This window comes from Equus quagga, chromosome 2 (assembly GCF_021613505.1).
Source record: "Equus quagga isolate Etosha38 chromosome 2, UCLA_HA_Equagga_1.0, whole genome shotgun sequence".
NCBI lineage: Eukaryota > Metazoa > Chordata > Mammalia > Perissodactyla > Equidae > Equus > Equus quagga.
The window spans coordinates 88,847,319-88,870,796 of NC_060268.1; the positions used below are offsets into that span (position 1 = coordinate 88,847,319).

Consider the following 23,478-nt stretch of genomic DNA (forward strand, 5'->3'; position numbering starts at 1 on the left):
CTGTTGCGCCTGCCCTGCTCAGTTTTATCCCCCTTTCAGCACTGTCTGCTCCCTGTGGGACTCTGCTCTGGAGAAGGCCGGGGGCTGGCCGGATTTGAGAATTCAGATAGAGACTGCTGCAGCCCCTGGAACCACTCAGTACGGGAGGGGCAGAGGCCCCGCCCATTTTAGTTGCTGTTCTCACACTGGCCCACCTTACTCTCCAGGGAGTTCCTTTTGGCTATTTTGGATGTGACTGCAGAAGCCATGCTTCTTCTGGTAAATTACTCAGCCTTCGCTGTGCTCTTTCAGACTTCCTAGGCCTCATGTAAATAAGGCTGAAGTTCTTTAATCTCTGAATTTCCTGTAGAATCCAACCAAAACTCATATCCTCAGCTGAAGTCTTTCTCTGAGCAAAGGAAGTCACCTAGGCACCCTCTGAAATTTTCGGATCATGCTCCCTGTACATATAGTGACGTTTTATATATCTACATAGACGTCTAGTGAGCACATACAGTGAGGGTTTCTTTATCTCCCTGAAAGACGAGATGTCAGTTTTGTGTGTTTCCTTTTTTCCAGTGGAGATCCTTCAGGGCTTGGTGAGTGGCAGCCTGGGAGGCACACTTGGGCAGGCTGTCAGCAGCCCCGTTGAGCAAGAAGGCACGGTCGGCCCTGTTTCCCTGCCCCGGAGAGCAGAGACCTTTGGAGGATTTGACAGCCATCAGATGAACGCTTCAAAAGGTGAGTGTGTTGGACTCGTGCTTTTCTAGGCAGCCCTTGGCTGTCAGACACAACGGAAATGATCTATAATTGGTAGCCCCCTCACCTCTGTCCCGTTCAGTCAGTTGTCGTCGTAGTGAGATCCTAGTACGTATCCAGCTGCTAAACACTGAAGAACCGCTTTCAGTGTCACGCTCATTTTGAGTAATAAAAAAGATGTTCCTGGAATCTCAGCTAAGCTGTAGCCAAAGGAGTGATAATACTCATTTTTCCCTTTCTGCTTCTCGTTCTTCTGCATCAGTAAAATTATTAATAATCGCTTAGCTGCCACTAAATGGCTTCCCCTTTTTTAGCATTAATAGGATTCAGAAATGTCATATCCCTAAGCTGTGTATGTTGTATTCTTTTCTTGGATAATGTATTTCACAACTTCAAAAAAAAAAAAGACACTTTTTTTATTTGTCTAGGAGGTGAGAAGGAAGAGGGAGACGATGGCCAAGACCTCAGGAGGACAGAGTCGGATAGTGGTCTGAAAAAGGTATTTCTGTTTAAAATACACTGAGACCTTCTTGGTGCTTCCCTCTGAGTCCAAGTTGATCTTGTTTTGGATGTCTGAGTTGCTGTTTTTATTTCGTACTTTACTTGAAGAGGCAAGGACATTTTTACACAAACATAGTTAATAGTTGCGTTTCTCGACCATTCGGCCTCTGTGGCTCAGAACACTGTGTGTACGTTCATGGCTCTGCCACAGCCCTGGCAGGACCAGTCTCATTAGGAGGTTTCTTTAAATGCCCCAAACCGACCTGAACCCGTAACAAGGCTTCCGTACCAGCTTAGCCTCAAATTGTCATCACCCTGCCATGGGAGTCTGAGGGAGAGAGGGAAATGGGAAACCACCGCATCATGGAGACACACAGGAAATATAATGTCTGCCTCAGGACCTTTTTATTTTAAATGCATGTTTTTTGTTTTGTAGGGTGGAAATGCCAACCTGGTATTTATGCTTAAAAGAAACAATGAGGTAAGGACATTATGAGCTGTTTAGAAGAACATGATCTTGTTGTAATTGCTGGTTAGGAATACTCACTTTTGTGCTGTCGTAACACACTGCCTCCTGGCTGTGATCTGTGCGTGAGCAGCAGTTGTCAGTTCCTTTCGCCTTGCCTTGTCCCCGCCCCAGGGCCTCAGGGGCTCTGCCGGAGTGCTGCCTGCTCTGCTGGCCTCTGCCTCTGTCCTGGAGAAGCCACTTGCTTTCTCCAAGCATGCGCTGTGAAGCCCCTTCGGTGGTTTCTTTCTGTCCAAGTGCACTGAGGAGAATTTGTAGCCACTTGTAACACAAGCCTGGCGCCAAAGCCACAAGGCTGGAACAGGGCAGATTAATTTGTGGCTCACTCTGCATAGTAATTTCTTGCCCTCGAGGATTCAAGTTGAGTTTTCTTCTTTGAGCACTGCTTTTTGCTCAGTGTGGGTGTCACTCTAAAAGTTACCCGGCGTCCTCCTGGTTCGAGAGAGATTCAGCTGTGCGTCTTCCTCCCCCTCCTTCCGCGAGCTCCGCTTGTCCTGAGGGACACCTGCACTGCGTCCCTCAACTGCCCCTCTCCTGCTTCCTCAGGAATCCTCTTCGAGCTTCCTGCCACCTCCTGACTCTGAGCCTGAGCCTCGTGTGTGAGCAGACGGGGCGGTAGTGGCTTTTTAGGGGGTACCTCTTAGGATGCTCTTTGTATTTCTTCTTGCTTTTAACATAATATCTTAAATCCCCAAGGAGCTTTGTTTTGACATTTTTAATTAAGAGAACCTTTGCCTTTTTCCCCTCAAACTCGGAAGGATACTGTTTTCTGTTTGTTGGTACGAAGTCTAAACAGTGTGGTATCCTGAAGGAGTCCCGTTAAATGAAATAAACCTGCGCTCGCGCAGACCTGCTCTGGATCTGCTGCGTGAAATTAGCTCTTAGTTGACTTTCCCACTTGGCGAAATTTACATTTAAATTTCCCTTCTATTTAGTGAGAAGAGTCAGGCAAGAAATAGTACAAGACCAGTGTTTCTCAGGCATTCCCAGCAGGGGTTATACACTCTGGATGCACTATGGATGCTTGGCAGTCAGCTGGTCTTCTGTGATTTCCCTCTCTTTCTGTTTATTAAGAATAAGCTTAAATGAGGGGTGAAAGTATTCTCAGAAGAGCTAAGCCTGATAATTAAGTTTTCTGTGTTTTGTCTTAAGTATTATACAAGGAATACACGTTCATGGTAGAAACTTTGAAAGATGTGTAATAATGTAAAAAAGGAAAAGAATAAGTAAAGATAATCCCACCACTGAGAAATAACTACTGTTAAATATTTGATGTTTATATTTCCAGCCTTTTTTCTATAACGTATATTTATATGTCTGTTTGTGTGACTATGAATAGTATAAAAATAGTTTTATACAATTTGTATCAGTACTTCCTGGAGCTTTGTGTCCTGCTTTTTTCTCTTAACATACGTCAGAAGCATTTCCCCAGGCCATATTTCATATTTGTACAAACATGCTCTTTAACAACTGCATGTTATGATGTTGTCTACCATAATGTATTTAATCTTTCCAGTGGTTCTTTCTCCACTTTTTTGCTTTTGAAATGATGCAGCCAAGAGCATCCATGTACACACATTGATTATTTCCTCAAGATGCCAAACTGCCCTCTAGAAAGAAAGCTGTGCCATTTCACGTGTTACATAAATGCCCATTGGTATTTCTTCTTTCATAAATTGCTGGTTTGTGTTCCTAACCTGTTTTTCTGCTAGGGTACTTCATTTCTTTTCTTACTGATCTCTGAGAGTCATTTTTATTTTTACTTATTTTTTCTAATTATTTTATTGAGGTCATAGCAGTTTATAACATTGTGAGTTTCAGGTGTACATTATTATTCATCAGTTTCTGTATAGTCTGCATCGTGCTCACCACAATAGTCTAATTTTTATCCATCACCATACATATGTGCCCCTTACCCCTTTCGCCCACCTCCCAACCCTCTTCCCCTCTGGTAACCACTAGTCTGTTCTTTGAGAGCCTTTTTTAAATCAAAGATTTTTCCGTTTGACTTTCTGTTGAGTTTGTCCTTTGCCTTCTAATTTTATATTTTACATAGTGGAAGTTGATGTGTGTGCGTGTGGGGTTTCTTGGATCGCTTCTGTCTTTGAAAACCCTTTCCTGGTTCAAGATCAGAAAACATTCTCATATTTTATCATAGCCCTTTTATGGTTCTTTTTTTACACTTAATATTTCATCTGTTTGAATGTTTTTTGTGTGAACCAGCCCCAGCTTAATTTTTTCCAAAGATTTAGCCAATTTCTCCGAACGATTTGTTGAATATTCTTTCCTTCCCCATTGATATACTAATTCCTGTGGTTCACTTCTGGGTTTCCTCTTCTGTTACACTGAGATATATGCCATTTTGTGCCACTTTGAGTAACTGGAGCTTTAGAATACATTTGAACGTGTGCTGATGTCCCTCCTGCTCTCGCGGGTGTTTTGTTTGTTTGATGCTGTTTGTTTTTCTTGGTGGCTGGTACCTGCGTATTCTCTTGGGTGCTTTCAGTATGAAAATATTTCACGCAAATGCGAGCACCTCGTGTGTTCAGGAGGCTGAGTTGTCGGGTGACACGTGGTGTGGTGGGTTCTGAGGCTCAGTCCTGAGGTGACGTCTCCACTGTGTTCCTTTGGCAGCAGGTCGTCCAGAGCGTCGTCCATCTCCACGAGCTCCTCAGCTCCTTGCAGGTGCGTGCCTTTCGCTTTCATCCCTTCACTTAGTTGTTTCCAGAAAACAGTGAAGAGGGTATTGTTGGCCTGGATCTTGGCAGTTTGCAGGTTGCTTATGGGTAAATGGGGCCCTCAGTCTGGAGAAGTCAGGCTGCCATATGAGAAAGGTTACAAGACGCCGTGGCTAGAGCATCCTCTCCTTCTGAGACTGGAATGGCTGAGCAGATGGGAGGCTGCGGGAGCTGTTGACGGCAGCACCACAAGGACAGAGGGTGCTACCAGGCACTGGGAGCATCATTTCAGTCTGGAAAGGGCTTTTACGTGATTCCGAGGTTCCATATGCCATAGCTCTGTGTGGTATTTGGATAGAATGGCCTTCCCAAAACAGCTGTTTAGTACTTTCTGGGAATTATCCTTAAATTCTGCTCACTTCTTTTCTTGAGGATCTAACCAATCCAATTCCTGCTTCTCCCCACCTCCAAAATATACACACTCCCCGCTACAGGCAATGTCAACAGCATGTGGCCAAGTTTAACCAAAAACCGAGAGTTCCTGCACCATTGACATTCCCACATACTAACCACAGGGGTCATCCTGGAGCATTTTCACCAGAACAGCTTAAAAATGAGGAGAGGGGCCCGCCCATGATGTAATGGTTAAGTTCGGGGTACTCTGCTTCCGTTGCCCAGGTTCGCGGGTTTGGATCCCAGGCATGGACCTATGCTACTGGTCAGCCATGCTGTGGTGGCATCCCACATACAAAAGAGAGGGAGATTGGCACAGATGTTAGCTCAGGGCGAATCTTCCTCAGCAAAAAAAAAGGGAGTTGGTAGTCTGTCACAGTGACTCGTTCCCCCCAGCACAGGGTCAGGAGGGCTCTTGAGGTTCGCTGTCCTCGGGACAGAGCTGCATTTCTCCCTCGCCGTGTCTCCCTCAGGGTGTGGTGTTGCAGCAGGACAGCTACATCGAGGACCAGAAGCTGATGCTGAGCGAGAGGGCGCTGGCGCGCAGCCTGTCGCGGCCCAGCTCGCTGGTGGAGCAGGAGAAGCAGCGCAGCCTGGAGAAGCAGCGCCAGGACCTGGCCAACCTGCAGCGGCAGCAGGCGCAGCACGCAGAGGAGCGGCGGCGGCGCGAGCGCGAGTGGGAGGCCCGCGAGCGGGCGCTGCAGGAGCGCGAGGCGCGGCTGGCGCAGCGCGAGGAGGCGCTGCAGCGGGGCCAGCGCGACCTGGAGCGCGAGCGCACCGAGCTGCAGCAGCGCAAGGGCACCTACCAGGGAGACCTGGAGCGCCTGCGCGCTGCCCAGAGGCAGCTCGAGAGGGAGCAGGAGCAGCTGAGGCGCGACGCCGAGCGCCCGCGGCTGCCTGAGCGGGACGTTGGCCAGGTACGCGGGGAGGCAGAGAAGGGCTTCCCGTTCCCACGGTCACCGCCAGGTGGCCGCTGGCACAGGAAGGAGCCCTGTGTGCTGAGCACCAGCGGAAAGTGGGCAGAGACACAAAGGCTGCTTTGCAGAGTCTTTTTTGCGCTGAAAGGGGGCAGGTGGGGAAGTGAGCATCTTTTTTTGCATCTCTGAGAGGCTGATGAGAAGGGAGAAGCTGGGATTTTGGGGCGAAGTCAGCAGGCGCTTGTTGCCGGCTGGCACTTCCCTCCGCCACCCTGGGCTGGGCTGGGGGAGCCTCGGCGTGTCTGAGAGGGTCAGCCAGGCGGGGTTCAGGAGCACCCCCGCTGCTCTGCGCCACCTAAGAAATCGAATGGTACCAGCCTAAAGGAACCCGTATCCAGAGGGGGAGGCTCGCAGAGGAGAAAGGCCCCCCGGAGCGGGAGCGCTGCGCTCGCTGGACGGCAGTGAACGGCACTGGCACCCGCGTTACGGAAACAACCTGGGGTGGGGTCGGGGCGGCAGTGACCGAACTGTCCCAGCAGAGGGGTGGGAGGCGGCCACTCTTGGTGGAGAGTGGTTCCTGCGGGGACCGCAGATGTCCGGGCTGGCTTGATCCCTGACCTGTCTTGCTTCCACGGATGAAACCTTTCTTATCTGTAGCTGCTCACTTAGATGGGAAGGCTTCCAGGTTTCCAGCGCGCTCACTCCGAGTTTATTTCAGCGACACTCCGTGGTTATTGTGCAACACCGACACTTGTGGCAGATGGACAGCCCGGGTGCACACAGAGCCACGTGTCTGTTGATACTCATAACATGTTGCTATTTGTTTGACTGGCTGACCTCGACCATGAAAGAAAATTAAGCTGACATCTTCCGAAGGGGGGCACTTGAGCTTCCTACGGAGGTTTTCATGTGTATGGCGGGGAATGCAAATGGCCCTGCTTTGCTTTTTATGACGCAAGGAAGGCTTCCACCCCCGCCCCAATAAAACCCATGGGGCTTCCACAAAGCAGGGTTCCCAGGCACAGGGAGGGCACAGGCCAGACTGACGGGCTTTCCCTTTCTGTCCTTGGTTTAGCCTTTCACTAGGGTCTTGGTGTGAGGTGCACCCACCTGCTCGCCTGAGCTGGCTTCTGTAATCTCTTAGCCCTGAAATACGTGTCTGCGTCCCTGTGTCAGTCAGTCCTCAGATACCAGCTCCCCTGTCTCTTCAGGACAGGGAGCGCTTTTCTCGGCTGCCTCATCCAGGGAGCTGTTAATTCTTGATGATGCTGAGGTTAAGTGCAGGTAATAAAAATATGAATGGTATCAAAGGCCACATTTTCAACACTTTCATAGATAACTACTTGGGGGTCAGTCAATAAGCTGAGACGTTCTGAATCTTTTAACAAAGAATGGTGTAGAGTCCCAGGTAGCAGGCGTGCCCCAGGCTGACCCACGCAGTTGCTCTCAGCCAGCATTCATGGAGTGAGCACCGGGATGCTGCCGGCCTCGAAGTCAAAACCCCTTCTCTTGCACATGTGCAGGTTTCGCATCAACACTCGAAGCTGCTGAGGATCCCATCCTTCTTGCCCAACCCTGAGGAGTGCCCCTTGCCGTCTGCGCCTTCCATAGCCAAATCAGGGTCATTGGACTCAGAACTCTCAGTGTCCCCAAAAAGGAACAGCATCTCTCGGACACCCAAAGATAAGGGGCCTTTTCATATACTGAGTTCCACCAGCCAAACAAGCAAAGTACCAGAGGGTCCGAGCCAGACGCCAGCAGCCAGCTCCAGCTGCAGCTCCCCCCGCCTGTTTGGGTTGGCAAAGCCAAAGGACAAGAAGGACAAGAAGAAGAAGAGCAAAGGGGGCCGCTCGCAGCCCGGCGGTGAGTCCCACCCCCGGGTCTCGCTGCGGCCAAGCCGTCCCTGCACCCTGCACAGTGGGCGGATTGTAGTGGCCCCGGGGGTAACGATAGGTGCCCCGCAGGTGGGAAAGCTGAGTTGTCGTGCTTCTGCCAAACCCACCTGCTCTGCCCGCAAAGGACCGTGGGAACTTACACTGAGAACACCAGTGAACGAGCGTGAGGGCCCCTTCTGTGTGTGCACGTGCATGCAAAGGAGCAGAGCCTTCGTTTTTCAGGCGTTCATTGTCTAGTTGAGTAGCTGAAACTCTACTCAGTGGAGCAGTCACGGTCGTCCCTGCCTTTCTGGGCCGGGCCTGTAACTGGTGACAGTGACTGGTGCTTGGTGAGCATTTTCCAAGATCTGATTTAACCCTCGAAGTGACTGTGAAGTAGGGGACACGAACCAGAGAGACGAAGTGATGTGCTCACTGTCACAGCTCGTGAGTCGGTCACTGAACAGGGCTCCCACTTAGGCCCCGCTTTCCCCCGAATCTTTCTCTGTCCCTCGTCACTAGGAGTGCTCTCTCCCTTCTGTGTGGGAGGTTAGAGAAAAATTTCTGTTTGCAGCCTGCTTATAAACAGAAAGTCCAGCGCTCCTGTCAGGCTCACGGGAGCAGCAGGTAGCGAAGGCTGTCGCTGAGGTCGTCGTGCAGCGTGCGGGGAGCCGATTGCCCGCCGGCCCCAGCCGTCCACCTGCATCCCCAGAAACTTGTGTTTGGGGAAAAAGGGAGGGAATTCAATGAAAAGAGCCGTTTTTTTCTGAATTTCATTTTCCTCTTTGGTTGCGCATGTTCCAGATGGCCCTGCGTCGGAAGGACCTGTGGAGGGGGAAGAGATCTTCTGCTGACCTCCCCGTGCTGAGGCAGCGCCGCCTGTCCCAGCCCGCGGTTCCTGGCCCGCCCCCCTGCTGCTCCTGTGTGCGCGCTCTTCCATCGGACGCCCCCGCTCTCCAGCGTCCGGTCCTCCTGCGCTGCCCCAGGTCCTTGACCCGAGGAACAGACGGTCTTGAGTGTCAGGGTGGGGAAGAGGCCCAGGATTGGTGGCTGCCGGCGACTCGCGTGCTGGGGCCGACCCTACTGAGGATGTTACACTGAAAGTAGTGGCCCAAGAAGTCCAGGAGATGGTTTTTGACATGTCAGGAATTCCTAAAGGCTAAAAGAGTGTTTCCCAATGAGATCTGACACTCTGCCTGCCTTTGATTTGGGGGACACAACCAAAACTCAAGCAGCAGGTCGTTCAGCCTTGATCTGTGTACATAGACAGTAGCCCATCTGCATGGACACGTGGGGTACGCCGGAACGATGTACAGTCTGTCCGGCGCTGCGCAGGGAGCGTGCGGGCGCTTGGGGTCGCACCCACGTCCTCCAGAGCTGTCCCCCTGTAAACCCACCGTGCACGCCTCGCCCCTCCTGCATGTGTTTCTCATTCTATTTTAGAAGGGATGACAAACATTTGTGGAAACCAGTTGAGAGAAGGCTTGATGTGTTGAAAACGCGTGTTACTTGTACCTCCTTAATTTTGGCATTTCACTCACTAAAAAAAAAGCATCTAAGTTCATCATCAAATCCAGAAGAAATCATATGCTGGCTTTCCAAGATGTTTGCCCATGTATTTCGGGCACAAGTGAAGTAGAGAGGCTGCTTCCCTGTGACCCCTGTGGTGTGACACTTTCTGGTTGTCACTGACCAGAAGGGGCCACAGCCTTCTGGCAGTATTCCTGAGACCTCACGTGGCTCCCGGGGAGCCGCTCCTGCTGCCCTCCCTGTTGGGAGAGAGGGGCCCTGTGGGCGCTGTGCCGCTAGTGCCGCCTGCTTCTCCCGCAGCGAGGTTGTCCCACCCCTCGGCCAGGACAGCTGGCCCAGCAGGAGGTGCAGGTGAAGGTGTTCAGCTTCTGCCTGGTGATTCCCACCAGGACAGGCAGAGGAGAGCTGGCCGAAGGGGTGGCTTGGAAGGTTCTTCTGGGTCAGGAGGGCTTGGCAAAATGTGATTCCTTAAAAAATGTTTCCAGTCTAAAGGTTGTTGGTTATTCTGCTCTCCCCCTCGCAGGGGCCACGGATGCTGCCTGTGTTCTCTTTCTCTTCTCTCTCTTTTCCTTTTCCCTCTGCGTTCTGATCGGTTGGCTCGAGGCTCGTCCCCAGCAGGCAGGGGCAGGGCAGGCCCCACTGGCGATGCTTCCCTCTGAAGCTGTACACCTGCCACACTTGTCGCTCTCCCTGCGGGCAGACCCTGGAAGATTCTGTGCTTTACATGTGGCCTTTCATTCTTGCTCTTTGCCCCTCAGGAGCATGGGTCTTTGGACATACTTTTTAAAAAACAAACAAAAAAATCTGTAACTTGGTGCTTGTTGATGAGTTGCAAGCTGGCCTTGCAGATGGAGATATTTATCTTTCAGTTTATTTGAAAGAGGTCTGGTTTAAAATTTTTAGCTTAGAATTGTTTTATTTATTTTGTGTATGTGTGTGTGTGCGTGCGTGCGTGTGTGTTTGAAGGGCGAACACACAAAGCCCAACGGTTTCAGCTCTCTGATCAGTGCAGGAAGCGAGGAGCAGCCAGCCCCACTCACCCCTCGGTATTTGTCCAAGTGTCTTGAAGGCCCAGGAGAGAAGAAGGGTTGGGGAAGGGGTCCGTCTCCTTTGCTCCTCCCGCACCCCCCATCCTTTGATCGAGGGATGTCCTCTTCCTTGCCTGAGAGTTAAGAAACTTGTCCCTGTGCGCTACTCTCGCCTGTGTTTGTCGTGGAGATTTCTTACCCTTCAGAAACAGGCTAAGAACACGACCAGCTGATGTTCTCTTGCACCTGGTGGGCCCCCCAGAGACCCCAAACAGCAGGAAGTCCAGCCGCTCCCTCCACCGATCCGTGCAGCTCCGAGGTACAGCTGTGCCTGCCATGGTTTTCCTCAGGTCCGCATGCAGCCCGGCTCTCTGTCCTTGTCACTCGCCCAAGTCCCCCTCTGTGGCTGCACGTCCCACAGAGAGCGCTCTGCTGGCAGGGCAGGGAGCTGAGAGTGAGGCCCTGCGTGCTGCTTCCTCCGTGTCGCTGGAGGCCAGGCCACCTGTTCTGGGCTTGAGACAAGGAGGGTCAGTGCTAGTGAGACCTGCTCCCGCTCATCACAAGAGTGCTGTGACGCGGCGTCTCTGTTCACTGCTGCATAGTGGGATTCCAGTTTAAAGTGTCCTTTTCTCCCAGCCAGCTGTGACGTCTGAGTCGCTTTGGTTTCAGTGGTAGTTTGTGAAAGTGGAGGTTTCACCTCTGCCCACTGACTTAAAATGGTTTGGTCAGGTTCTGGTTGGACAAGTCTAGAATCAGCGCATCAGAAGGTAGTCTGCCTCCGCCCCAGCTGCCCCACTTCATCCAGAATATTCTGCATGCAGAAGAGACCCGCTTACCAAGACGGGGCTTTAGTGCCTGGGCCGTCTGCCCCCTTTGCAGCTGAACTCGGGGATTTATTGTCACGCGCAGGGAGCTGCCTGCGATTGTGCTGCGTGTGCTCTTGCTTTTGACCTTGAGAACCACTCTGGTTACTGAGTCTGCAGCCCTGTCTGGGTTTCTTTCCTGTGAGAAGGGGTTGTCTTCTAGGGTGACTGAGTCAATTCCCCACAGTGTCCCCACGCTCGGAGGCCGTGCCTCTCCGTCAAGCTCAAGAAATCACATGCCTGGCGTTGCGTTTTAAGTTTTGGGCGACAGACGGAGACACCATCCGGAGTCCCCAGATTTCCAGAATCTAACGACTTTCCTGGAAGGAGGCTGGCTGCATCTTCTCTGAAAACTTCTATCATCTCAATCGTCGTCATCCCAGTTGGGTGACGTGTGCACTTTAAATGCTTTCATTGGTTGGCTTCAATTTTGAGACAATCAACAGTGTTAACTGTTTTCTTCTTTGAAAATGGAGAGGGTTAAAAACATGCGAATTGCCATAATTCAATCTTTGCCAACATTCCATCCTCTATCCCCACAAGAGCTGTCTGTGGGGAAGAAATCCTTATCAAGATTTTTTTCGAAAAGGTACGAATCTTACCTTTTTTCCTCTTAATGTCTCAGGGTAATACCACTAAAAGTTGTCCCTTGCTAATTTTCTCCCTTATCTCTTGTCTTCCCAAGCCCCTAGTGTTAGTAGTAGCAAGCACGAAGTTCTAAGACCCTTGGGGCTGGTTGTACCTTTATGTGGGGGGATGGGTGTTGGTGTGTCAGGGTCTAATGAACTAGGCTCCACCTTAAATGAAAGGTTGGACCAGAACCTTAGAGGCCAGAACCTGAGCAGAAGTTGCTGTTCACAGACGTCCTCCATATTGCCTCCTTTCGTCTCGAAGGTTCTTTTCCCATAGCCAGGTTTTTCTTCCCCGGGGTTTAGTATTTTCATTGGAGCTGTGGTTTACTCCATTGTTGATGAGCGGCCGTTGTGCCCTGAGGACAGCCAAGCCCTGGGAGGGCTTTAGAGAGACAGTCCTGGTGAGTGGGCTTCAGTGGCCATAGTGAGGATGGCCTGGAGGGGACCCCAGATGCTGCAAAAGCGTATTGACCCCCCCCCCCCAATTCGTGGACACCCTTCGAATGTGGGAGCCTGGAAGTGACCCTTCAGGTTAAACAGTAGCAGTGGCTGACAGACGTGCCCACGGCCCTGGGGGTCGGACCCAGCCCGGCACTGTTGCCCTCTTGCATCCTCAGAGACCAGGAAGAGGGCAATGACTTTGTTTTGGTTTGGTTCTTCATTTTCCTTTCGATGTAGCATAACATTCCTAGTTCACCAGCGCATTGGAACCCGCTGCCTGCTGGCCAGGTTTTAAAATGAAAAGTATTTTAATGCTGCCATAAAAGGAAAAAAAAAAAAGGAAGGGGAAAAAACAAAGGCTTCTTTCCATGTACTCATCTAATTTAATTTGTCAAAAGATTGACAGGCCTTGAATTCCTTCTCCATCTCGCTAAGGTTTAAAGACGGGCAAACCCTGTGGGCTAAAGTGTCTGCTGCCACCGAACATGACGACCCGCCCCAGACCCCGGGCTGAGCCGGCCTGGGCTGGGGGCTCCCCCGCTTCACCCCCTCTGCCTTTCAGCCACTGACAGGACGGGCAGCGCCGACGGGGACCGCCTGAGCTCGGCTCGCCCGTGGTGACGGTTTCGCCTGGGGTTTCCCGAGTGTCACTCAGCCCGTGGCCGGCACATGCGCGGGGGACGCCAGGCTGTGCAGGAGGGTCGTTTCCCTCCGCCTGTACCTCTGCTCCCATTCGTTATTTTCAAATGCTATATGAACATTTCTGTGCTAAATTCTATTAAATAAAAAGGGGTTAAAACCCAGAGGCTGTATATTAATTTGTAATTATGTATAAAGTAAAGCAGTTTTAAACTGTAAAGATTTTTTTCAGTGTGTTTTCTGGAATTTTGCCACAACATACTGGCTTTGTATTTTATTTATCTTCCTTTCTAGTTACTGCTTCAGACTCTTGTAAAGTCCCCCTCGACCCTTTCAAAAAAATAAATGTCCTTTAAGTCTCGATTGTGGCTGTGACGTATTCCTGTCCCTGTGGGCGTCCCAGCAAGAGTCCCAAGATCCTCGGGGGTCCTGGTCAAGGGGGTGCCCCTCCCCAGCTGTCAGGAGCGCCTTCTCCCCCAGGCAGCCTGATTTCTGCACCTCTGGGACTGGGAGCCGGGAGCGGGGTCCTGGAGCGCCGAGCAGCTCCCTGGGGACTCCCGCTCTTTCCTGGAGCCGGGGCCCAAAACCCAAAGGTGTCAAGAGTCAAAGCTATTTCCAGCTGAATCAGCGTGGCAGGAAAGTGTCCTTTGTTGTAGAGTGTACCACGTCAAGAAGATTCATGTTAGTTTGCCTTTCTTGGCCAACTATCTTCACCCCATCCTACCTGCAAACAAGGGCAGTTGCCACAAACTAATTGGGAAGGAAAATGCTATTTGCATGTAGCTCCACGGGGATTTACTGGGCCGGCTCTCAGGGCGCGGGCTCTCCCTCCGAGAAATGGCTGAAATGCACAGTAGGAGCTGTCGCTGCCCCTGCCTGCAGGAGCCTGCAGTGCCTCTGTCGCCTCTGAGCCTGAGCCCGCCGTCCCTCCGAGAGGGCCCTGTGCCCAGCCAGACAGGGAAGGGCCGCGTGGATGCAGAGAACGTGGGCTCCGCTGCCCAGAGCTCCCTGTTCCTCCCCACCCGACCGCTGAGGAGGAGAAAGTCTTGCCAGGATGCCGGCTGTCTTCCCTCTCTCCATGAACCTGGCAGAGCACAGATTGCTTAAGTCTTTCGTAGCCCTGGCAATAGCTCCCTCTGACAGGCCAGTGAAACACTGGTCCCTTCTCACTCCTTGCTGCCCTTGGCTGTCACCACTCTTCCTGCAGGCCCCCACCCCCAAGTCGCCCGTCCTACGGAGCCACCCTCAGCAGGGCAGGGAGAGTAGTTCCCATGGCCTCGGTCCTCCACTCGCCACTGTCGTTGGGTCTGAGCCAGGGATGGGCTGGCTAGGAGGCGAGCAGAGGGAGGCGGTTCCGCTCTTCCTTCCGGAACAGCAGAGGCACACAGCACACAGAGCTCCAATCCTGGCCGGCCATTCAGCAGGGCTGGGGGCTCGTCGCAACCTGCTCTGAGGGAAACTGCTCTGCCCAGAGCCTCTGCCCAGCGCCTCTGCCCAGCGCGGCCTGGCCACTGAGTGGCCACAGTGGCCACTTCCTGTTTGAGAGTCCCCCACCCGTGAGGGATGAGTGGCAGGTGTAGGAGAGGAAGACAATTCCTCTACCCTCTGGGTCCTTCTTGCTGGGCTACGAATTAAATTGACATGAGACACAATAACAGGAGAAAAATCCAAGTTTAATAACGTATACATGGGGAGAAACCCAGGAAACCTAAGCAACTCACCAAAATGGCCAAAGCTGCCACCTTAAATCCCGTCTTCAGCTAAAGACAAAGGAGGATGTTGGGGGTGGGGGGGTGGTTTCGGTCTTCAAAGTGGAGGAAGGCAACTCACATGGAGACGGAAAAGCAAATGTTTGGTAGACAGAACTTTGATAGAGAGGGCTTAGCAAGGATCCTCGCAGTCTACCAGATACCCAGGGTTATCTGTGGTGGTTGGCCTGTCCTGGGACAGGTCTTCTATCTTAAGTTCTTTTAGGGAGTTGGGGGGAAGGTCAAAGTTCTTTCAGAGTCTTTTGTTCTTAAAAGTAATCAAGGCTGAGGTCTGCAGCGAAGCCCCTGCCCAGAAAGGGAGTGTGGCAACTAGTGCAACAGGACAGAAGTCTGAGTCCAACACAGGGAGAAAACTGGGAAGCCGGAGAGTCCAGACCACAGCATGCAGGGGACGGAAGAAATGCAGCGAACGGGTTCTATTTCCTTGGAAGCAGTAACAGAGACAGAAATGAGGTGAGCTGAGCTGCAGAGCATCAGAAATAACCTTGGGGGGGCCAGTCACCTCATCGCTGGTGCAGCCTCAGGCCCGGATGGCGCCTTCAAAGCAAGAAGAACCCCCCCCCACCGCCGCCCTGCCCCCCACAGCTCCTTTTCTTGGATTCTTAGGAGATTCTTTTTTCCTTAAAATTGCTGCCATTTCTTCAGGGGCCTCAGGGCACCACCAGAAGGTCACCCAGAGGGTAGTGGAGCAGTCCATTTGGGTACTGCCCTGCCACCCCCGTGGGGTTACTGAGACACGTCCCTAGTGGGAAAGAGGGTCAGAGCTTGGGCGGAGTCGCTGTGCGCCCCAGATTTGGAGAATGTGGGTCACAGGCCCCGCCGGCCTCCCCGCCCCCTCAGAAGTCTCCAGCTGCATCTGGTATCCAAGTTACAACTCCACCGTCCCCAGGCCCCCTCTGGCCTCCTTCTTTCATGTGGTAATTGCTCGCTCCACACAGCCATAAATAGTCCCACTGAAGTTTGGGCCGCTCCTCCCTCCAGTCGCCTTTGTGAAGCTTTCCTCCATCCTGGGAAACGGTATCTAGACCCCGGGATAGAGGGAGGGGAGAGGGACCCAGGAGGGCCTCTGTGGGAGAACTGACTTGGGGCTGCGGGAATGGCATGACTGGCTCCTTAGAACAGACCAGCCGAGAGCCAGGCCTGCTTTTCTCTCCCTCCCTGTTACCCCTTCCCTTTGAGGGTCCCTGAACTTCCCTCCCACCCCCAGCTGCTGAGTTGGAGCTGGGCAGTTGCCTAGACAACCCCCGTTTTTCCCAGCCTTGCCTTGTCTCTGTTCCAAAGGAGCAGGACGCTGCTCACCTCAAACAATGCTCCCCACACTGCATGCACCAGCCGGCTGGCGGTGAGGAGCTAGCGAGGGGGCCAAGCCAGGGGCCCACTCTGTCAAAGGGGCTGTGGACAAAGGCTGGGGAGGCCACAGGGCAAGTGAAAGAGCAGGTGCAAAATTCAGACCGGAGAGTCTGGGCTCCACGTCCAGCCATGTAATGGCCCAGTGACCTTGAACAAGTCATTGAATCTCCATCTCAGTTTCCTCTTCCTGCGGGAACGAGGGTATCCAGCTGGCAGAGTCGCTGCGATGATTCCCTGAGATGCGGATGTTGAATGCCTGGTCCCCAGCATGCCATTATAGTCTCATTCTTGAGCCTGTTATCCACAGCAGCAGGAACAGCCTGTCACAGCAGTGGCCCCCGGACTTGCATCCTTCATGTCTGTCTCCCGCATCCTTGACGTCTGTCTCTGTACCAGGAGGAGAGCTCCCAAGGGCAGAGTCAGCCTTCTCCATCGGCCTGGCAGCAGCACAGCACAGGGCGCAGCCTGGAGCACCTCATCTCTGGGCCCGTCAGAGGACCCGTCCCCTCTTCCCCTCACCTGACTCAGACAAGTTGTCACTTCTTCAAGGAAGCCTTCCCTGATAGCCAAGGCACACCCAGCCCTTCCTTCCTGTCTGCCCTTAGCACCCGGAACACACCATCTGCAGCTTACACAGAACCACGTGGCGACTGGACCCACCCCGGCTCTGCCGCCAGCCTCGCCTGCCCCCAGCTTGCATGCCAGGCCCCTGCTCCTGGAAATGGGCTGAAGGCCACCTCATCCAACCCTCATTCCAAAGCTATTCCCGGGAATAAAGGACAGGCGGGACTGTCCCGGGGCTGGAAGAGGCAGGGGCCACCACTCTGCAGCAGCCACAGCGTGGAGGGCTGCCCCGGCTCCAGTTGGACTGTCCAGAGTCCTGCCAGGCCCTGGAGTGGCCACTCCGCCCCCTCCCCTACAAAACAGCTGAGCCCCACCCCAACCAAGTCTTGGGTCAAAAGTGGACCAGGCCACTCTGGTCCCACACTGGGACCGGGGAGCCCTGGGGCCTCTCACCCTCTCCCACTGGGGCTGGGAGAGCCAAAGCAGCTGGGTCTGGAAACAGAGAGACTCAAGTTTACACCCTGGTGCCCCACTCCTGTGTGTCTTGGGCCGACATGCTTAACCTCTCTGAGCTACAATTTCCTCATCTATAAAATGGGGGTGATGACGCCGACTCCATACAGATACTGTAAGAAAAAAGAATTACCTGTCGTTTCTTCCTCCTTGACAGGAGGAGACTGGAAGATGGAGGCCTCGGTCTTGAGGAATGTGCATCCACGGTTCCCTGAAGGGAAGGCCTGCGAGCTGTGAAAACTGACTGTGATTTTGGGGCTGCCAAATCCTTTCAGATTCATTTGGGTCAAAGAATATCTGCCAGTGTCCTGTCTTCTTGGGATGAGCATCCCATGGAGGGCCCAAGAGCGAGAGGCACTCACTGGCCAGAAACCACAGGTCTCACATTCGTGATCCCGTGGATCCTGACATCCTGAAGGCGATCCGTGTCTCCCCACCTGTGGAGGCTCACCAGAGCTCGTGGAGGGAGGCAGCTGGCCCCGCCGGAGCCGGCGTCAGCCCAGGCCTGCAGACCTGCCGCCCGGTGCCTTCAGACCAGCGTTCTCCGGAGTCCAGTCTTTGGATCCCTGCGTCGGAACTATCTGGGCTGCTAGTGAAACTGCTTCTCCGGGGGCCAAACCCCAGGTTTAATGAGTCAGAGTCTCCAGGGATGAAGCTGGGGAATTTGCACGTTTAACTAACTCCCTGGGGAGTTCCACGCACAGTAAAGTGTCGGGGGCCCTGTGTGCGCCCTGACACCCCCCGACCCAGGAGAGTGGGGGGGGGTGGAGAAATGAAGGTGAAGGGAGAGTGTCAGAGCCCCTTGGAGCAGCGCTTTCCACTCTGCAAAAAGAGCTTCCCTCTGGGGGATCCTGCTGCTGTGCTGCAGGTCATCCTCCAGAACATTCTGGCTCTTTACAAATCGCGGTGAGCCCCGGCTCTGGGCTAGGTGGGAGCTGTAGTTTCTCATCTGTGAGATAGAACAGTACGACCTCATGGGGCTGCTGTGATGATGAAATGACAGGACAGCACAGAATAAATGTTCCGTAAATATTTCCTACCATGGCTGTTTGTGCCAACCTTGTCACGGTTGGGCTGAGTCGCCTTGAATGTGCCACAGCCACAAAACAGGTGGTTGGACTCAAGCAGTGGCTCTCAGCCTTGCTGCACATTAGAATCACCTGGGGGAGCTTTGAGCCTCGGCTGCCCAGGCCACACCTGTGGCAGATCCTGCCAGAACCTTTGGGGTGGGACCCAGGCATCAGGACTTTTCATCCTTCCAGGTGGTTCCCATGCAGCTGAGGTTGACAGGCTGACCATTCCGGAACGACCTGCAGCCCTGTTCTGCAGGTGAGGCTCCCTCCCTCCCCAGGGTCTCCATACAGCTCCCCATCCAGAGCTGCCCTGAGGTGGAGCCGGCTCTGTGTCTGATGGATGTCTGAGATTTACAAGCCAGGACTCCAGGCCTGAAGGATAACAGCTCTCTCCTGGGAGCCCTGGGTCCCGCTGGAGGCTGCCAAGCAGCAGGGTAAACATGAGGGAGAATGAGGCAGAAGTGTTGCCCATGAGAGGGGCACAGCCCAAGGGGGACTGGGTCCGTGCTTGAGGGAGCAACCCAGGGGCCTCCCGAAGCAATGAAAGGTGACGGGCAGAGAAGACAGGGCCCCCAGCCCACTCTGGATGGGCTGAGCCAAACTTACTGGGCCCAAGCCCTGCCTGAACGGCCCAGATGCTGGTGCCAACCTCTAGCTGATTTTCCTCCAACGGTTCTAACCCCTCCTTGTCCCAGCCCTGCCCCTCCTGCCCTGTCACACCCACACCCTCTCCATCCGCCCTCTCTCCCAGCCTGACACCAGCCACTCCTCTGCAAGGCTGCTATCTTAACATTTAGGGGGTGTTTGTTGTTTAGGACGATTGTAATTCATATTCTCTGAAGACTGTATGGGAAATGCTGAGATTTATTTTAAAAACATTTTTAAACACCTGTAATCTCATCATTCCAGATAAACTAGTCATTAACATTTCATTTTGTTTTCTGTGTACACATATTTTTTTAGCAAAATTAAGGTCCTGTTCTATATAGAATTTATGGCCTACTTACTTCATTTCACATTTGGTATGAACTTTGAGTGCTTAGTGTGCCACCTTATAGATATATCATTGTTGGGGATTTAGGTATTTGCAACTTTTCACTTTTATGCATAACATACAGGGCTATTTTATAACAACCATTTTCTTCCTATTTCAAAGTAAAAACATGTTCGTTAAAGAAAATATAGAAACTATTGATAAGTAGAATAAATAAAAATCAACCATAGTAGGAACTTCTGCTTCCAACCAAGATGGAGTGGTAATAGGGACCAGATTTACCCACCCACCTGAAACAACCCAAAACCAGACAAAATCTAGGGACTACTGGCCTTTAAGACATTGGAAATCAGACAACCAGGTCCAGCAACCCCTGAGAGACCCAGGGGAGCCTGATGACTGACTCAGCCTGGCCATGGCCCTGAGTGAGCTTCCAGGCTAGGGCAAAGCATGAGCATGCCAATGGAGCCTGGCAGACTCCCCAGGCTGAGAGTCAGGGGAGATCAAGGCTGATAGAACTGACAGGATGGAGTAGAGGAGAAAAGAGAGCGGCACACAGAATTCTAGAGATCTTCAGAGGTCCCCCTCAAGTACGTGTCAGAGAACTGATCAGTGCACGCATGTGAGCCATGTGTCCAAGTCTAGGAAAAGAACCATCCTGAAGGAGTAGGGGCGACAGTACCCAGTGCTCCCGCAGGACCAGGAATAGCGCCTATTCCCACCAGCCAGACTGCAAAACTCATAATTCACAGGGCGGAGTGTAGAGGACACAGAAGGGTCTCTCCTTACTAACGGGTAACAGGTGGCCCCGATGGAGCGCTGCCCCAGTCCTGCCTAACAATCTTAGAAAGCAAGACCTGAAAGGATCAAACTGTTCCCAAATAACTTAACCACAACCCAGAACAAAGTTCCGGAAAATTTAAGTGAATAAAAAAATATTCAGCACACAACAAAGTAAAATTCACTATGTCTGGCATCCAATAAAAATTACTAGGCATGCAAGAAAACGCAACTCACAGTGGGGATAAAAATCAATTACTTGGGGCCAGCCCCATGGCCCAGTGGTTAAGTTTGTGCGCTCTGCTTTGGTGGCCCAGGGTTTTGCCAGTTCAGATCCTGGGTGCGGACATGGAACCGCTCACCAGGCCACACAGAGGTGGCATCCCACGTGCCACAACTAGAAGGACCCACAACTAAAATATACAACTATGTACCGGGGGAATTTGGGGAGAAAAAGCAGGGGAAAAAAAAAAAAGAAGATTGGCAATAGTTGTTAGCTCACGTGCCAATCTTTAAAAAAAAAAAAAATCAATTACTTAACTGACCCAGAACTGACACAGATGTTAGAATTAGCAGACAAGGATATTAGAAGTTGTTATAACTATGTTCCGTATGTTCAAAAAGTTTTAGAAACATGAAAGATAGAATAAAAGACCCAAATTAAACTTCTACAGATAAAAACAATAATGCCTAAGAGAAAAAAAGACTGAAAAAAATTAACATGACATCAGTGAACTGTGGGACAACTTCAAGCAGCCTAATAACTTTGTCATTGGGTTCCAGAAAGGGGGTGGGAGACAGAAAGAAATTATCTGACGAAATAATGGCAAGTTTTTCCAAATTGGATGAAAAATATAAACCCACAGTTGCAGCTCAGTGAACCCTAAGTACAAGAAATATGAGCAAACACCACCAAGCTGTATTGTAATCAAGTGGCTCAAAACCAGTGATTAAAAAAGAACAACTTAGAAACATCCAGGAAAAAAAGGCACATTATGTACAGAGGACCTAAGATAGGGATGACAGCAGACTTCTTGTCAGAAACAATGTAATAGAGAACATAATAGAGCAACATCTCTGAAAGACCGAGGAAAAAAATCTCTCAAGCTAGGGGCTGGCCTGGTGGCAGTTGGGTTTGTGTGCTCCACTTTGGCGGCCCAGGGTTTGCCAGTTCGAATCCCAGATGTGGACCTACACACCGCTTATCAAGCCCTGCTGTGGCAGGTGTCCCACATATAAAGTAGAGGAAGATGGGCACAGATGTTAGCTCAGGGCCAATCTTCCTCAGAAAAAGGAGAAGGATTGGTGGCAGCTATTAGCTCAGGGCTAATCTTCCTCCAAAAAAAAAAAATCTGTCAACCTAGAATTCTATACTCAGTGAAAATATTTTCAAACTGAAAGCAAAACAAATACTTTTGCAGGTGTATGAAAGCTAAAAGAATTCCTCTGTAGCAGATCCTCACTATAAGATATTTTAAACTGAAGGAAAATGATACCAGATGGAAATAGGGATCTATGTAAAGGAATGAGGAGCACCAGAAATAGTAATTACCTGGGAAAATATATAAGAATTTTTTCGTACTATTTAAAACTCTTTAAAAGATAGGTGACTGTTTAAACAAAAATAACAATGTAGTATGGGCTTTTGAACATACGCAAGGATAAAATGAATGACAACAATAGCACAAAGCCCAACTGGAGAGAAATGGAAGTACGCTACCAGAAGATCCTCGTACTGTCCATGAAGCTGTGCAGCAGCTCTTGAAGGTAGACTGTGATAAGTTGGAGTATGTGCCATGAACCCGAAAGCTACTGAGAGGAGAAATCATTTTAATCCCTACCTCACACCACATACAAAAGTTAACTTGAAATGGATCATTGACCTAGACGTTAAAGCTAAAACTATAAAGGTACCAGAAGAACACATGGGAGAAAACTTTTTGACCTTGGGTTATGCAAAGAGTTCTTAAATATGACACTAAAAGCACAATCCATAAAAGAAAAATGATAAATTGGACTTTATCAAAATGTAAAACTATGCTCTTCAAAGACACTGTTAAGAGAATTAAAAAACAAAGTGCAGAGTAGGAGAAAAAACTTGCCAATTATATAGCTGATAAAGGACTTCTATCCAGAATATATAAAGAACTCTCAACACTTGATAATAAGAAAGCAAACAATGCACCTAAAAAGAAACGGGCAAAAGATCTGAACAGACATCGCATCCAAGAGGATCTAAGACGGCAGATAGATACGCATGAAAAGATGCTCAGCAGCACTAGGTAATGGAGAAATGCAAATTAAAACCACAGTGAGATACCATTATGTGCCTATTAAAGTGGCTACAATTAAAAATATTAATCATACCAACATTGCAAGGATGGGGAGGAACTGGGGCCCTCATACTCTGCCGGTGGGAGTGTCAAATGGTGCAACCACTCTGGAAAACAGTTTAGCAGCTTCTTAAAAAGTTAAATAGACAACCACCATATGATCCAGCCATTCAACGCCTAGTTGTCTTCCCCAGAGAAATTAAAGCAGATGTCAATAGAGAGCTTTTACATGACTGTTCTCAGAACGTGTATTTGTAGTAGCTCCAACTGGAAACAGCCCCAAATCTATCAACAGGCAAACGGATAAAAAGGAAAAAACTATAGATAAACACGATGACATCAATGAGTCTCAAAATTACACTGAGTAAAAGAATTCACACACACACACAAAGAGAACGTACTGTATAGCACCGTTTATATAAAATTCTGCAATACACCAGCTGATCTATGATGACGAAAAATAGAGCAGCATTTCCCTGGAGATGCCGTGGGGACCTGGGGAAGGGCAGGAGCGGTGGGTTTAAAAAGGGACATGAACAGTTCTAGTCGACACTGTACTGAAGGTTCTAGCCAGGAAACTTCAGGAAAAAAAAAGGAAAAGAAAAGAAAAAAGGAAAAAATAAAGAAAAGGCATTCAGATTAGAAAGAAAGAAAGGAAACTATCTCTATTTGCAGATGATGTGATCTTCCATGTGGAAAATCCTAAGGAATCCACTAAAAACTATTCTCACTAATAAATGAGTTCAGCAAAGTTGCAAGGTACAAGATCAATATAAAAAACCAATATAGAAAATTCTGTACACTAGCAATGAACAATCTGAAAATAAAATTGAGAAAAAATTCCATTTACAATATCTTCAAAAAATTCTTAAAATCTGGAATAAATTTAACAGAAGAAGTGAAAAACTTACGCTCTGAAGACTACAAGGTATTGTTGAAAGAAATTAAAGACCAAACAGAAACACACCATTTGTTTGTTTCCATGGTTACGGAGCAGAAGACAACATTGTTAAGATGCCAATATTCCCCAAATTAATCTGCAGATTAATATGACCCTTATCAAAAGTCCAGCTGGCTTCCTTGCAGAAACTGACGAGCTCATCCTAAAATTTTCCCGGAAATTCAAGAGATCCAGAATAGCCAAAACAATCTCGACAAAGAAGAGCCAAGTTGGAAGACTCATACTTGCCAATTTGAAAACTTACTACAAAGCTACAGTTATCAAGACAGGGTGTGACAGGCTGAAGGATGGACACAGAGCTCAATGGCTAGAACTGAGTCC

At 50.5% G+C, this 23,478-nt stretch overlaps 1 protein-coding gene across 9 annotated transcripts in view; it reads left to right on the forward strand.

The window, feature by feature from the left end:
• The window catches only part of AKAP13 (A-kinase anchoring protein 13), a 325,669-nt gene extending 312,488 nt beyond the window's left edge, over nucleotides 1-13,181 (forward strand). For 8 of the 9 annotated variants that reach the window (XM_046653445.1, XM_046653446.1, XM_046653448.1 and 5 more), the window contains 7 exons: nucleotides 559-720; nucleotides 1,167-1,237; nucleotides 1,676-1,720; nucleotides 4,400-4,450; nucleotides 5,370-5,813; nucleotides 7,337-7,676; nucleotides 8,492-13,181. In XM_046653445.1, the coding sequence (XP_046509401.1) occupies nucleotides 559-720; nucleotides 1,167-1,237; nucleotides 1,676-1,720; nucleotides 4,400-4,450; nucleotides 5,370-5,813; nucleotides 7,337-7,676; nucleotides 8,492-8,541 (1,163 nt within the window). In that variant the 3' untranslated portion in view covers nucleotides 8,542-13,181. The remainder of the gene's footprint in view (nucleotides 1-558; nucleotides 721-1,166; nucleotides 1,238-1,675; nucleotides 1,721-4,399; nucleotides 4,451-5,369; nucleotides 5,814-7,336; nucleotides 7,677-8,491) is intronic. The other variant, XM_046653447.1, reaches the window with a different exon arrangement.
• The last annotated feature ends 10,297 nt before the right edge of the window (nucleotides 13,182-23,478 follow it).